The sequence below is a fragment of the Nansenia antarctica genome (assembly GCF_963989245.1).
Source record: "Nansenia antarctica genome assembly, chromosome: 17".
Lineage (NCBI taxonomy): Eukaryota > Metazoa > Chordata > Actinopteri > Argentiniformes > Microstomatidae > Nansenia > Nansenia antarctica.
In genome coordinates this window covers 25,189,855-25,204,308 of record NC_137687.1, presented here as the reverse complement: position 1 = coordinate 25,204,308, position 14,454 = coordinate 25,189,855, and the positions used below count along the sequence as shown (strand labels likewise).

At 48.3% G+C, this 14,454-nt stretch overlaps 1 protein-coding gene across 1 annotated transcript in view; it reads right to left on the bottom strand.

Moving 5' to 3' along the window:
* The window catches only part of atp11b (ATPase phospholipid transporting 11B), a 56,741-nt gene that overhangs the window by 22,998 nt on the left and 19,289 nt on the right, over nucleotides 1–14,454 (bottom strand). The window contains exons 11-18 of the mRNA XM_080547414.1: nucleotides 14,253–14,334; nucleotides 13,223–13,373; nucleotides 10,948–11,145; nucleotides 9,835–9,993; nucleotides 8,453–8,640; nucleotides 7,693–7,766; nucleotides 6,993–7,096; nucleotides 2,727–2,908 (exon numbers count right to left, since the gene is read on the bottom strand). Of these exons, the coding sequence (XP_080403540.1) occupies nucleotides 2,727–2,908; nucleotides 6,993–7,096; nucleotides 7,693–7,766; nucleotides 8,453–8,640; nucleotides 9,835–9,993; nucleotides 10,948–11,145; nucleotides 13,223–13,373; nucleotides 14,253–14,334 (1,138 nt within the window). The remainder of the gene's footprint in view (nucleotides 1–2,726; nucleotides 2,909–6,992; nucleotides 7,097–7,692; nucleotides 7,767–8,452; nucleotides 8,641–9,834; nucleotides 9,994–10,947; nucleotides 11,146–13,222; nucleotides 13,374–14,252; nucleotides 14,335–14,454) is intronic.

Here is a 14,454-nt window from a genome sequence, read left to right as displayed (position 1 = left end):
GGGTTCAGTGTCTTGCCCAAGGACACTTCGACATGTGGCCAGCCGGGGCACGAAGTCCTGAGTGGGCGGCCAGTAGTTGGGGCCTGGGGGGGGGGGAATACACTGATACTGGGAGTCAATGTTCCACTTGTTGGGGTGTGAAAGGGGGGGGGGGCTACAGTAGACATTCTGGTCTGGTTGGATCCTGTCGGATCCTGGGGGTCCTTCTAAAGGGCTGGACGTCCTTCAGAATATGATGTGTTCGTTCGGCTGGGTCACAAGGTCATATGAACGATGACAACCCCCTTTAATTATGGCTCACAGTTACAGCCTTTTAATCGTCACGGCATCACAGTTTAGTACAATTATGACAGGGGAAATTACCAGAGGGAAGAGTAGATTAACATTTCCCCCCCTCCGTCATAATTGCACTAAACTGTGATGCCACGATGATTAAAAGGTGATAATATCTCGCACCCCCACACCGGGGTAGTGTTCAAGGTAGAAGGAGAGATGACCTGTCAGGTTTAACAACGTCTGTGGTCAACTTCCGTGGCGGTTTTATTATGTTGAAGGAGGAGGTGAAGACTCGGACCACAGAACACACAACGGTTATATATGAGACCCCCCCGAACCCCCCTCGTGGCCTGACACTTTACACAAACTGGCCGTGAAGCGTGCCGTCTTAAGCTTAGAAATGAGTAGAAGTGACGTGTCCATTCAAATCAATGTTCCGTGGGTGGGGATGCCGGCGGCCATCTTTGTTGGCGTACCATCCGGGTCCAACGTTGGCTGAGGCGCTCTCTTCGAAATGCCGCAGTAATAATAATAATTCATTATATTTGTATAGCGCTTTTCCGAGGCTCAAAGACGCTGACAATATGGGAAAAACGGGAAAGTGCTGTGTCCCTTGTTGTATGAATACATCCGAGTCTAAAAAACGATTGAACTGTCATTCTACCGCTTTAGTACACTGGTACTCTGGTGCGGGGAAGTTTGTATTTGGACCCGGAAATTGCTAAACGTCACGTGTGACATCAGACTTAACAACCGAATTAACAACCCAAACCCAGCGGCCCGGGGTGGTCCGGTGGTCTAGCACCACGGCCTACAGTGCACACATTATCGTCCGTGTCGGCGTGGGTTTGAATCCGGCCCGTGCCCTGCTGACACACCCTCTCCTCCTTCATTTCCTGTCTTTCTCTACAGTCTCTATCCAACAAAGGTGAAACATGTAACAGTGGATCTGCCCCCACTCAAAATAATCATCTTTTAAAAAATCTAGCAAATAATAACCCCCCAAAAAATAGCCCAACTGACATTGGAGTGTTCAGTCTAATCTGTTGCCATGGTGCGGTTGCTCCGGCCTCGGAATTTGTAGCTTCCTCTCTGTGTTCTACACACGCATCAATAATGATTACCCATTAGCGGTTAACGATTAGCCATCGTTTGATGTACTAGCCAAACTGCCATGTTCTGATGGACGACGTCCGTTCTACTAATACTATTTATGGTCTGAGGTTCTAGGGAATAGATGGTAAATGGACTGACTTATATAGCGCCTTTTTTGCTGCTCCAAAGCGCTTTACAACGGCCTCTCATTGATCCATTCACACACACATTCACACACCAATGGCGGCAAGCCTGGCCATGTGTGTGTGTATCTGACCGTGCCTGTGTGTGTGTGTGTGTGTGTGCGCATGTGCCTGTGTGTGTGTGTGTGTGTATCTGCCTGTGTGTGTGTATCTGCCTGTGTGTGTGTATCTGCCTGTGTGTGTGTGTATCTGCCTGTGTGTGTGTGTATCTGCCTGTGTGTGTGTGTGTGTTTGTGTGTGTGTGTGTGTGTGTGTGTGTGTGTGTGTTTGTGTCTGTGTGTGTGTGTGTGTGTGTGTGTGTGGAGTGTGTGTGTGTGTGTGTGTTTGTGTGTGTGTGTGTGTGTGTGTGTGTGTGTGTGTGGAGTGTGTGTGTGTGTGTGTGTGTGTGTGTGTTTGTGTCTGTGTGTGTGTGTGTGTGTGTGTGTGTGTGTGTGTGTGTGTGTGTGGAGTGTGTGTGTGTGTGTTCCAGTCTGCTGTGTCATCAAGGTGAACATGCTGTTCCCCAGGAACTCAGCAGGAGGAAGCTCAGCCACCGCAGCCATAAAACATGTCTTGGATGGATTACACATCCAGTTGGCCATACCGTGTGTGTGTGTGTGTGTGTGTGTGTGTGTGTGTGTGTGTGTGTGTGTGTGGGTGTGTAAATGGTAAATGGTAAATGGACTGACTTATATAGCGCCTTTTTTGCTGCTCCAAAGTGCTTTACAACGGCCTCTCATTCACCCATTCACACACACATTCACACACCAATGGCGGCAAGCTGCCATGCAAGGCGCCGGCCCGCTCACTGGGAGCAATTTGGGGTTCAGTGTCTTGCCCAAGGACACTTGTGTACGACATGTGGCCAGCCGGGGCTCGAACCGCCGATCTGCCAACCTTGTGATCATTAGACGGAGACACAGCTGCCCCTTTTGTCTGTGTGTGTGTGTGTGTGTCTGTGTGAGTGTGTGTGTGTGGGGGTGTGTGTGTGTGTGAGTGTGAGTGTGTGTGAGTGTTACTCAAGGACACACTAGTGGTGGTGTTCCCAGGTCTTACTCAAGGGCACACTAGTGTCTCCCCGTGTGTGTGTGTGTCTCCATGTGTGTGTGTGTCTCCATGTGTGTGTGTGTCTCCATGTGTGTGTGTGTGCCTCCATGTGTGTGTGTCACGTACTTGTCCTCCACCCCGGTGGCCCCCAGCAGCTCCAGGTCCCTCTCTATGTAGGAGAACACCTGGGCCAGCCTCTCCTCTCTCTGCTGCAGCGCTGTGCGCGCCTCGTGGAGCCGCCGGTCCACCTCCTGGTACTGCTCACCACTGAAGTGTCTGCAGGCCACCACCAGGGTCCTCAGGCCCTTCTGGAGAGGGGGGGGGGGGGTAAATGGTAAATGGACTGCACTTATATAGCGCCTTTTTTGCTGCTCTAAAGCTGCTCCAAAGCGCTTTACAACGGCCTCTCATTCACCCGTTCAGACACACATTCACACACCAATGGCGGCAAGCTGCCATGCAAGGCGCCGGCCCGCTCACTGGGAGTAATTTGGGGTTCAGTGTCTTGCCCGAGGACACTTCGACATGTGGCCAGCCGGGGCTCGAACCTCTGATCTGCCGACCTTGCGATCATTAGACGGCGACTCTACCTCCTGAGACACAGCCACCCCTCAAGGGGGGAGGGGGGGGTGGATGGGGGGGGTGCGGGGGGGGGGGAAGGGAAGTAGAAGATGGAAAAGATGGGAGAGATAGGAGAAGGGAAGGGAAGTAAAGGGTGAGACGGTGGAGAGGGGGAGGGAGAGGAGGGGAGAGAGGGGAGAGAGGGGAGGGAAAGAAGAAGCAGAATAGAGAAAAGAGAGAGAGAGATAGAATAGAGGGGGAATAAAGACAAGAGAGAGAAAGGAGCAGGGGAGAGGGAGGAGAGAGGGATTGGAAACAGAAGCGTGGGGAAAGAATAATTGAGAGAGAAAGAAGGTTAAAAGGAATGAAGAGAGACGGGGGTGGGAGAGAGAGAGAGAGAAAAAGAGAGAAAGAGAGAAGGAGAGAAACAGGGGAGAGAAACAAGAATGTGTCAGGGCTTGGCTCTCTATCAGAGGAGCACTTCTGTTGCCCGTCCCAAATCAGAACCGAATCTCAGAACGGGTCCTGATGTTTGGGAGAAATGGACCGTTAAGTTGTGGAATTTACTGGCAGGGGGGGAAGGAGAGGCGGGGGGCCCTGCAGTAAAACATGAGAGGCAATCCAACACACACACACACACACACACACACACACACACACACACGCAGGCACACATATGGGAATGCACTGGCGTATGTGCACGCCTGGGTTTCCGTTAACCGGCAATTACCGGTCTTTGTCCGGTAAATTTTGTTGAAGTCCGACATATTGAAAAGTCGTCGGACATATTGTCCGGTGAAAATAATTCCCTTTGAATACAATTCGCTAAAGTTCACATTCTGATTCCTTCTATTTTAAAAAAGACGAATATATAGGCTATGTATTTCTTTTATTATGATATGATTTGACACCGGCATGATGATGACTCCTAATGTGTAGGCCGGCCTATGCGAAACAGCGCACAGGTGCCACATGGGATTGATGCCAGATGGGATTACAGCTTAACCAGTCTATTACCGCTTAAACACAGTAGCCCATTCGGCGGTAACCCATGCCTATCTGGCAACCCTGCCAACCCGTCCACCATAGTAATACGGTTTCTTGATTTCCCATCTATGGGTGCGTTCGTAAACACGCTCTGGAAATCCGATCAGCACTCGCGGAACGCCTCTCGTCCAATCGAACGACTCGGTCGCTCTGTGACATCGAAGCCAGCGTGCGCTCCGGCGCTCTCAGAGCGTGTTTACGAACGCACCCCTAGAAGTTTCTAGCCAGCTAGCTGAAGCTGCTACACACACTAGAGCCATGGCGACCGAACGGCAAGTTAAACAACATACTATAAAAGTGACATTGTTTTACTCATTACTCATACATTTGTTGTCATTCAGTTATTCAGTTATGTTCTTCCCATTGTCATACTCCCGAGCTAAACGAAATGCCTTCCCAACCAGCGAGACTTATAGAAATGACGTTGTTTTATTGATTTTAAAAAAAAGGGTAAAACTGGAAAGAGAAAATAGAAAACTCACATTAATCCCAAACAATTTAACAAACTTCAGTTAACGTAATGTGGAGTCCGTTCATTGATCGATGCTGTCTGTTCAGTTCCCATTGAGGCGCCCGTTCAGCGCTGGACCCGTTCAGCGCTGGATTTGACGCATGGCATAGCGCGCATCCGTCAAATCATGTTATATTATTATATATTATATAGCTCGCATCTAATCGTCTCGGATGAGAAATAGACATTAAATGGTATATATAGGCCGCTACACAACAGTAATCACCGCGACAAACAGCTATATTAGATTTTGAAGAAAAAAAATTATGATTTTGCAAAAAAATTTTTTTACTATATTTTAATATGATGACCGGAATATATCACGTTTGTCCGGTAAATCGAATTATTCCCGGACACGATGTCCGACGGCAAATTTTTCTAACGGAAACCCTGGTGCACGCACACACACACACACACACACACACACACACACACACACATTTTAATCATTTATTTCTGTCCACATAGAAACAAGTATACAGGGACACAAATACTGAAGGCACAGATGGGATGCATTCACAAACAGACATGGACAATGTCTTTCACACACACAAACACACACACACACACACACACACACTAGGGCTGCAACTAACGATTATTTTGGTAGTCGACTAATCTGTCGATTATTTTTCCGATTAGTCGCGATTAGTCATGTGGCTTTTCGCTGCGCGTAAATGGCGACGCAGAAGCATAAATCCGGCTTAACTAGCTATCTAACCTAACGTTACGCCAAGCTACAGCTGCTCACAGAGCTAGTTGATTGGCTAGCTAGCATTGCTGGCTAGACTACAGACAGCTCACGTTAGTAGGCTACGCTTGGCGCTGTTTATCTTACAGACAGCTCGCTGGTGGACTCAACATAATTGAAATAGCATTCACTTATCAAGCATCATTCATGATCATCCACCATGACTACCTGGTATTTTAATAGCGACCACCCCTCACTTCATTTCATCTCGCGTTCTCCTGGCTTCAACATGGAAAACCCCTGCTACGTAACGTTACATACAAGCGCCTCTGTCTGTCACACGCGTGCCACAGGGCAAATAAATTAATAGCACAAACGCTCATAGCATGTACAGCCCTGTCCATGAGACGTTGTTTTCCAACATGTAACAGTAAAGCTAACATAAACATTACGACCCTAACAATATAACGTTAGCCAGTTGGCTAACAACGTTAGCTAAAACTTACCCAGCTGATTCTTGCATGGCTCCCGTTTAAAAAATAAAATAAAATAAAAAAAAACGTTTTTATTGTTATTTTATTTTTATACGATTAGTCGACACTAAAATTCCACGTCGACGAGTTTTTATGATCGACGTCGTCGATTATGTCGACTAATCGTTGCAGCCCTAACACACACACACAGAGATACACACACACACACACACACACACACACACACACAGACACACACAGACACACACAGACACACACACACACACACACACACACAACACAGAGAAACGTGTGGAATGTGTTTTTCAGAGCAGCTCTACTGGAATGAAAACACACAAACAACACATACACACATAATAATCCTCTGTACTCTGTATTCTGTGTGTGTGTGTGTGTGTGTGTGTGTGTGTATGTGTGTGTGTGTGTGTGTGTATGCGCCTGTGTGTGTGTGTGTGTGTGTGTGTGTGTGTGTGTGCGTGTGCGTGATCTTCAAGTATGTAGTGCATGTATTTATTCCATAAAGAAAGTGCCCCAGAGCGCTTCTACAGCAGGGCTCATAAGCCCTGCCACTGAATAATCTTCTGAATGTGTGTATGTGTCTGTGTGAGTGTTCATGTGCCTTAGTGCAAAAAAGAGTCAACATACACACAGAATAATCTTCTGAACCTGTGTCTGTCTGTGTGTGTGTGTGTGTGTGTGTGTGTGTGTGTGTGTGTGTATGTATGTGTGCCTGTGTGTGTGTAGTGTGCAAAAGGTGACATACACACAGAATAATTTTCTGATGTTTAATCATATTGTACTGTGTAACTTTTGAATAAAAATACTTGGAAAAAAAAAAAGAATAATTTTCTGAACGTGTGTCTGTGTGTGTGTGCCTGTGTGTGTGCCTGTGTGTGTGGCTGTGTGTGCCTGTGTGTGTGCCTGTGTGTGCCTTGTGTGTGCCTGTGTGTGTGCCTGTGTGTGTGTGCAAAACAGTTGACATACACACAGAATAACCTTCTGTACATTTGAGTTACCCATGCATGGCTGCCATGTGAGGTGGTAACCCCTGGTAACCCCTAGTAACCCCTAGTAACCCTGTTACTCACCAAGGCAAACTCATCTACATGCAGCCTGGTCTTCTCCAACTCTCCAGTCTTGATGAAGGGCAAAATGGCCGACTCGGCCCCCTTTGTAAACAGCACTTTTTCCCCTGAAACAAAAGAAGAATAGTCAGAGATCAAACAGTGGGTGGCCTGGGGTGGTCCAGTGGTCTAGCACCACGGCCTGGGGTGGTCCAGTGGTCTAGCACCACGGCCTGGGGTGGTCCAGTGGTCTAGCACCGCGGTCTCCAGTGCACACATGTGCCCATGTCGGCACGGGTTGGAATCCGGCCCATGCCCTGCTGACACGCCCTCTCTCCCTTCTTCTCCTTACTTTCCTGTCTGTCTTCGCTATATATCTGTCCAATAAAATAAAAAGAAAAAGATATCAAACAGAGGAGGACAGTACATTTATGGGTGGACGTGGACTGAAGCAAGGCCTAGACCAGGGGAGGCTAGTGGAGGTAGAAATCGGAGGACAGGCTCATTGTAAACGCTTCAAAGGGAATGAGGAATCCCACCTGTTTGCTAAGGCCTTCGGCCACGAGTCCTGTCGTTGTTTTGTCTGCCTGTCTGTTTGTCTGCCTGTTTTTGTTCTTCTCTGTAAAGCGCATTTGGGTACCCTGAAAGGCGCTATATCAATTTAAGTTATTATTATTATTATTACCATTGTTTATGTAATGTACATCCATGTGGAGGTGGTTACCTGAGGGGGTCTGCAGTATCACACTCATCCTCCGTCTGATGGGATCAAACTCCAGGACATGCAGGAGTTTATACCTGACGGAAAACAAAGCAATTCATTCATTAACCGTTTTTAATCAAGATATATATATATATACAAAATAATAATAATGGCCCTTGGAACTCTTCACAGCATAAATAAACAGATGACACATACTTTTCTGATTTTCCAAATGTTTTTATTTCCATGGTTTCTCCGTTGCTCCCCATAAAGGTCACTCCCATCCTGCAATAAGAAATAAACTGTTAATGAAGAGATATATCTACATATATACCACAGGCCCGACTGGGGCTTTCTGAAATCCACCTTTGTGTGGATAAATGAGTTTGCGTGTCCCAGAAGCACGTTTGAGAACAACTCTGGTTTCACAGCTAGATCGATATGGCTTGACAGCACGACAAATTGCCTGTGCTCAAAGAGGAGAGATGAGAGATGAGAGTTGAGATTCAAGACAGCTTCTCTGTCCTTGGTGCTCTACCTTTTAACGAGGAGGTGTAGTGCAGACGGACATGTGGACAGACAGAGGGCAGAGAGACAGAGACATATAGACAGACAGAGGGCAGAGAGGCATACAGACAGACAGTGATAGACAGACAGACAGAGAGATATAGGCAGACAGAGACATTGGCTGGCAGACAGACAGACAGAGAGATAGACAGAGAGATAGACAGAGAGACAGACAGACAGACAGACAGACAGACAGACAGACAGACAGAAGTACCTCTTGGTGGCCTCCACCAGGGCCTTCTCGTCGGGCGAGGAGGCGTAGTACTCCATGTGGGAGGTGGAGGAGGAGGAGAAGCCGTTGGGGTGGGAGGAGGCGTCCCCGGCGCCGTCCGGCACGTCCCAGCTGATCTGCACCGTGTGGCACAGAGACACCGCCTTCAGGAACAACTCCTCCTCCCGGCTCTGACACACGGACGGACGGACGGACAGATGGACAGAGAGAGAGAGAGAGAGAGAGAGAGAGAGAGAGAGAGAGAGAGAGAGAGAGAGAGAGAGAGAGAGAGAGGGACAGACACATAGACAGATGGGGGGGAAGAGAGAGAGAGAAAGACAGACAGATGGATAGACGGATGGACAGACAGGGAGAAAGAGAGACAGACAGACACACAGACAGATAGACAGAAGGACAGACGGCGAGACAGAGAGAGAGAGACACACAGATGGATAGACGGATGGACAGACAGGGAGAGAGAGAGACAGACAGACACACAGACAGACAGATAGACAGATGGACAGACGGCGAGACAGAGAGAGACACACAGACGGATAGATGGATGGACAGACAGGGAGAAAGAAAGAGACAGACACACAGACGGATAGACAGACGGACAGACGGGGAGACATAGAGAAAGAGAGAGAGAGAGACACACACAGATGGATAGACAGACAGGGAGACAGAGAGAAATAGAGAGAGAGAGGACAGACAGAAAAGACAGACACATATGAGTATTAAACTCTACCAAGAGTTATAGACTGAAACAATACAAATATATGTCCATAAATAATATAAACAACATAAATATGTCCATAAATCCAATATGTCCAACATAATTACCAGTTACCAACACATGGGTAGAAATGCGGAGAAAATACATCTGATGAAGGCAAAGATTTGACCACTGTGCTAGGGCAGCGTAGAAACTGAGATGGTTTTATTTATTATTAAAAAAATTTGGGGGGGGGGCCGGGTTATAGTTGTTAATTGTGAAATTGTGAAACCAGACACAATCTGAAATCCCCCTCAAAGACGACTGTCTCCCTGTCTGTCTATCCGTCCGTGTGTCTGTCTCTCTCTTTCTCTTTTTCTATGTTTCCCGTCTGTCCATCTGTCTCTGTCTGTCTCTCTCTCTCTCTCCCTATCTGTCCATCCGTCTATCCATCCGTGTGTCTGTTTCTCTCTCTCTGTCTCCCCATCTGTCCATCCGTCTATGTGTCTGTCTCTCTCTCTCTCTCTCTCTCTCTCTCTCTCTCTGTCTCCCCATCTGTCTATCCGTCTATCCGTCTGTGTGTCTGTGTGTCTGTCTGTCTCTCTCTTTCTCTCCGTCCAAGTATGCAGAAAAGAATACTAAAGCGTTAATGACGGTGTCCCGTGGTTACCAGGGGAGGTGGGGGTCCGTCAGGAGAGTCGTCCGTCATTCCTTCTGGTACCAGTCTGGCGTTGATCTCCTGGTACTTGACCCCGTTGATGGAACATTCACGGAACTGCATCTCGTTCTCCGTCAAGGTGCCTGTCTTATCTGTAAACACGTACTCCACCTGGAACACACACACACACACACACACACACATGAGCGCATACACACACACAGACACGTACACCCACATAAACAGACACATAGTTAGACAGACAGACAGACAGACAGACAGTTACAGTCAGACAGACAGACAGGCAGACAGGCAGACAAACAGACAGACAGGCAGACAAACAGACAGACAGACAGACAGTTAGACAGACAGACAGACAGACTGACAGGCAGGCAGTTAGACAGACAGACAGACAGACAGACACACACACACACACGAGCGCATACCCCAGGGTTCCTACAAGTTTCAACAAGTCGATTTTAAGACCTTGTTAGACCTCTTTGAATATAATTTAAGACCTACTCGCGACACCATATGATAGCTTTTTGTCATCCTCGAGGTGATTAAATTAGGGATTTCACTGCCATACAGACAAAAAAGGAAGTGAATTGGCATTTTTTTGGTTCCAGCTTGATTCATTTACATGTACATAGATGTGGTCGGACTGATTTCCTTGCAGGATCTCATTTTTAAGACCTAGCACCTCATTTTTAGACGGAATAACTGAAATTCAAGACCTTTTTAGGCCTTAAAACTTGCAGTTTTGGATTTTAGACTTTAAGGCTTTTTAAGACCAGCACGGGAACCCTGATACGCACGCAGACACATACACCCACGTAAACACACACACACACGTACGCCCACATAAACACACACGTGCACGCACGTGCGCACACAGCTTGAAGGTCTGAGGTGTTGACCTGCGCCTTCTGATCACACACACACACACACACACACACACACACCGCACACACCACACACACACACACACACCACACACACCACACCACACACCACACACCACACACCACACACCACACACCACACACCACACACCACACACACCACACACACACACACACACACACACATACCACACACCATACACCACACACACACACACACCTGTCCGAGTTCTTCGTTGAGGTCTGAGGTGTTGACCTGGGCCTTCTGGTCAGTCTCCTCGTGGTACAGGTCCAGGTCCCAGCCAATGAAAAAGGAGCCCAGGAACTTCTGCATCTCCACGGTAACGTAGAGCGAGATGGGGATGATGAAGTTGTACAGGACCAAGAACGCCAGGAAGTCTGAGATGAACTTCAGGATCTGGGTGAGGAGGAGGAGGAGGAGGAGGAGGAGGAGAGGGGTGAGAAGAGGAGGAGGAGGGGAGGGTGAGAAGAGGAGGAGGGGGGGGTGAGAAGAGGAGGAGGAGGAGAGGATGGGGGGGTGAGAAGAGGAGGAGGAGGAGGTGGAGGAGGAGGAGGGGGGGTGAGAAGAGGAGGAGGAGGAGGTGGAGGAGGAGGAGGGGGGGTGAGAAGAGAAGAGGAGGAGGAGGGGGAGGAGAGGGTGGGGGGTGAGAAGAGAAGAGGAGGAGGAGGAGGAGAGGGTGGGGGGGTGAGAAGAGAAGAGGAGGAGGAGGTGGGGGGTGAGAAGAGGAGGAGGAGAGTGGAGAAAACCAGGTTAATTGTACTTTAATTGAAGGTACAGAAATGGATATACTCATCCTGAGTTATGGATCACATGAAGTAGTAATTATCGGGTGAAAGTAATTATACAATCATCTATTAATTACTTTGTTTGTTTGTTTGTTTTATTCGGGATTCGATTATTGTATGAAACCACCCAGAACCATACGATGGCAGCAAGTCAATAGTGTTCACTTCTTTGAACGAACAAACCAGAGAAAAATAGTAAAAAAAAAAATAACAAATTGAGAACCCAATCGTGACCGCGTCATCTCCAAGTGAACACCAGAGGTAAATATGACAGTTAGATCAAAGTGCCCCCCCCGCCCCCCCCCCACAGATTGGGTAGGGAACATTTCTTATTGAGTCATTGGTGCAGTCAGGCGTTCAGTGTGTGACTGGCACTTTCTCTTACACCCAATCACAATATTTACAGTCATAGCCACTGCTTCTGTGTGGGGGAGGGCACTGGGAGGGGGGGGGGGGGGGGTGATAAATACAACCCTTCAAGGCCTGGTCTCACTCTCACATTGATTGACATTCACATACAGACACACACACACACAGGCGCACACACACACACACACACACACACACACACACACACACACACACACACACACACACACACACACACACACACACACACAGTGAATGATATATAGGGAGGATGGGTTAGAACTTCAGACTGTGGGCTGGTTTCCCAGACTTAGATGGAGCCAAGTCCTTGTTTGTTTATTGTTGTCGATCACGTTATGTTTCCGGAAGTCACATGATTATGGGCGGGGATAGCCTGAGGTTAACTTAGTTTTACTACTGGACTCTATCTAGTCGCTACACCAACTGTAAACACTTACGCAGTCGAATGACATCAGACTCTCGTCCCGTTCCACACTAAATGGTACAGGTGTACAGCTGTGAGCCTACTGGACTGTGACTGGGTTAGCTGTATATTTGACAGGAGATGTGTAAAAGCGGTAAATGTGTACATGTCCCAATGACTATACATTTCCCAACACAACTCACAAGGTACAGATTACCCTGGATGTGTTGTACAGATTAACACATGAGTTGGGTACATTTTTCACATGTTTCCCCTCAACATATTCAGTATACCTGGCTGCTGTTTGAACAGGTGTCTCTGGGTTAGGTGTGTGTGTACATGAACAGGTGTGTCAGGGTTAGGTGTGTGTGTACATGAACAGGTGTGTCAGGGTTAGGTGTGTGTGTACCTGAACAGGTGTGTCAGGGTTAGGTGTGTGTGTACATGAACAGGTGTGTCAGGGTTAGGTGTGTGTGTACATGAACAGGTGTGTCAGGGTTAGGTGTGTGTGTACATGAACAGGTGTGTCAGGGTTAGGTGTGTGTGTACGTGAACAGGTGTGTCAGGGTTAGGTGTGTGTGTACCTGAACAGGTGTGTCTGGGTTAGGTGTGTGTGTACATGAACAGGTGTGTCAGGGTTAGGTGTGTATGTATCTGAACAGGTGTGTCAGGGTTAGGTGTGTATGTACATGAACAGGTGTGTCTGGGTTAGGTGTGTGTACATGAACAGGTGTGTCTGGGTTAGGTGTGTGTACATGAACAGGTGTGTCTGGGTTAGGTGTGTATGTACATGAACAGGTGTGTCAGGGTTAGGTGTGTGTGTACATGAACAGGTGTGTCAGGGTTAGGTGTGTGTGTACCTGAACAGGTGTGTCAAGGTTAGGTGTGGGTGTACCTGGCTACTGTTCCTCTCCTGCTCAGTCTTCTGGTTGTAGAAGGGTTCGTCCCACTCGTCCTCGGTCTGCCAGGCGTACTTGAGGATGGTGCTGAGGATGGCCTCGAACAGCAGGATGCCCAGGTAGATGAGCAGGAAGGTGTTCATCGACCTGTCAAGAGAGGAGCGACAAACGGTTACGTGAAGAAAGACGACACACAGATCAGATCAGAGGACGGGCTTGTCGTGCATCAAACACGTGTGTTCAACACCGTTCCTCCTTCTGTTCCGTGCATTACAATGAGCCCCTCCTACGATTTCTGCCTTCACCAGCCTCCCCCGACACACACACACACACACACTTTTTACATAAACCTGACAATCCATATAAACTCTTGCGAGATTTATCAAAATAAGCCTGGATTTTCCTTCAGCGACGTTGATGCCATACCCCCCCCCCCCGACCTAACAACAACACACAACACAACAACGTCTCTGAGATGTAGATATAATGACATGGTTGTGATGCAGCGTGTGGTCGTGATGCAGCGTGTGGTTGTGATGCAGCGTGTGGTTGTGATGCAGCGTGTGGTTGTGATGCAGCGTGTGACTGATGCAGCGTGTGGTCGTGATGCAGCGTGTGGTCGTGATGCAGCGTGGTTGTGATGCAGCGTGTGGTTGTGATGCAGCGTGTGGCTGTGATGCAGCGTGGTTGTGATGCAGCGTGGTTGTGATGCAGCGTGGTTGTGATGCAGCGCGTGGTTGTGATGCAGCGTGTGGTTGTGGTTGTGATGCAGCGTGGTTGTGATGCAGCGTGGTTGTGATGCAGCGTGTGGTTGTGATTTTGATGCAGCGTGTGGTTGTGATTGTGATGCAGCGTGTGGTTGTGATGCAGCGTGGTTGTGATGCAGCGTGTGGTTGTGATTGTGATGCAGCGTGGTTGTGGTTGTGATGCAGCGTGTGGTTGTGATGCAGCGTGGTTGTGGTTGTGATGCAGCGTGGTTGTGGTTGTGGTTGTGATGTGGTTGTCGCAGTGCTGCTGATTGCTCACTTCTCCACCGCCGAGCGCTTCTGGGATTTGCACTTGTAGTTCAGGGCCATCTTGGACTCCATCCCAGTGTAAACTGCCACACCTGCAAGGCACGGCGTTAGTTGGCTAGGCTAGGTCAGTGTGCTACTTAGCAAGGCTAGGTCAGAGCGCTAATTCGGTTGTTAAGTCGTGACGTGTTTCTGGGTCCAAAGTTGGCTGAGGC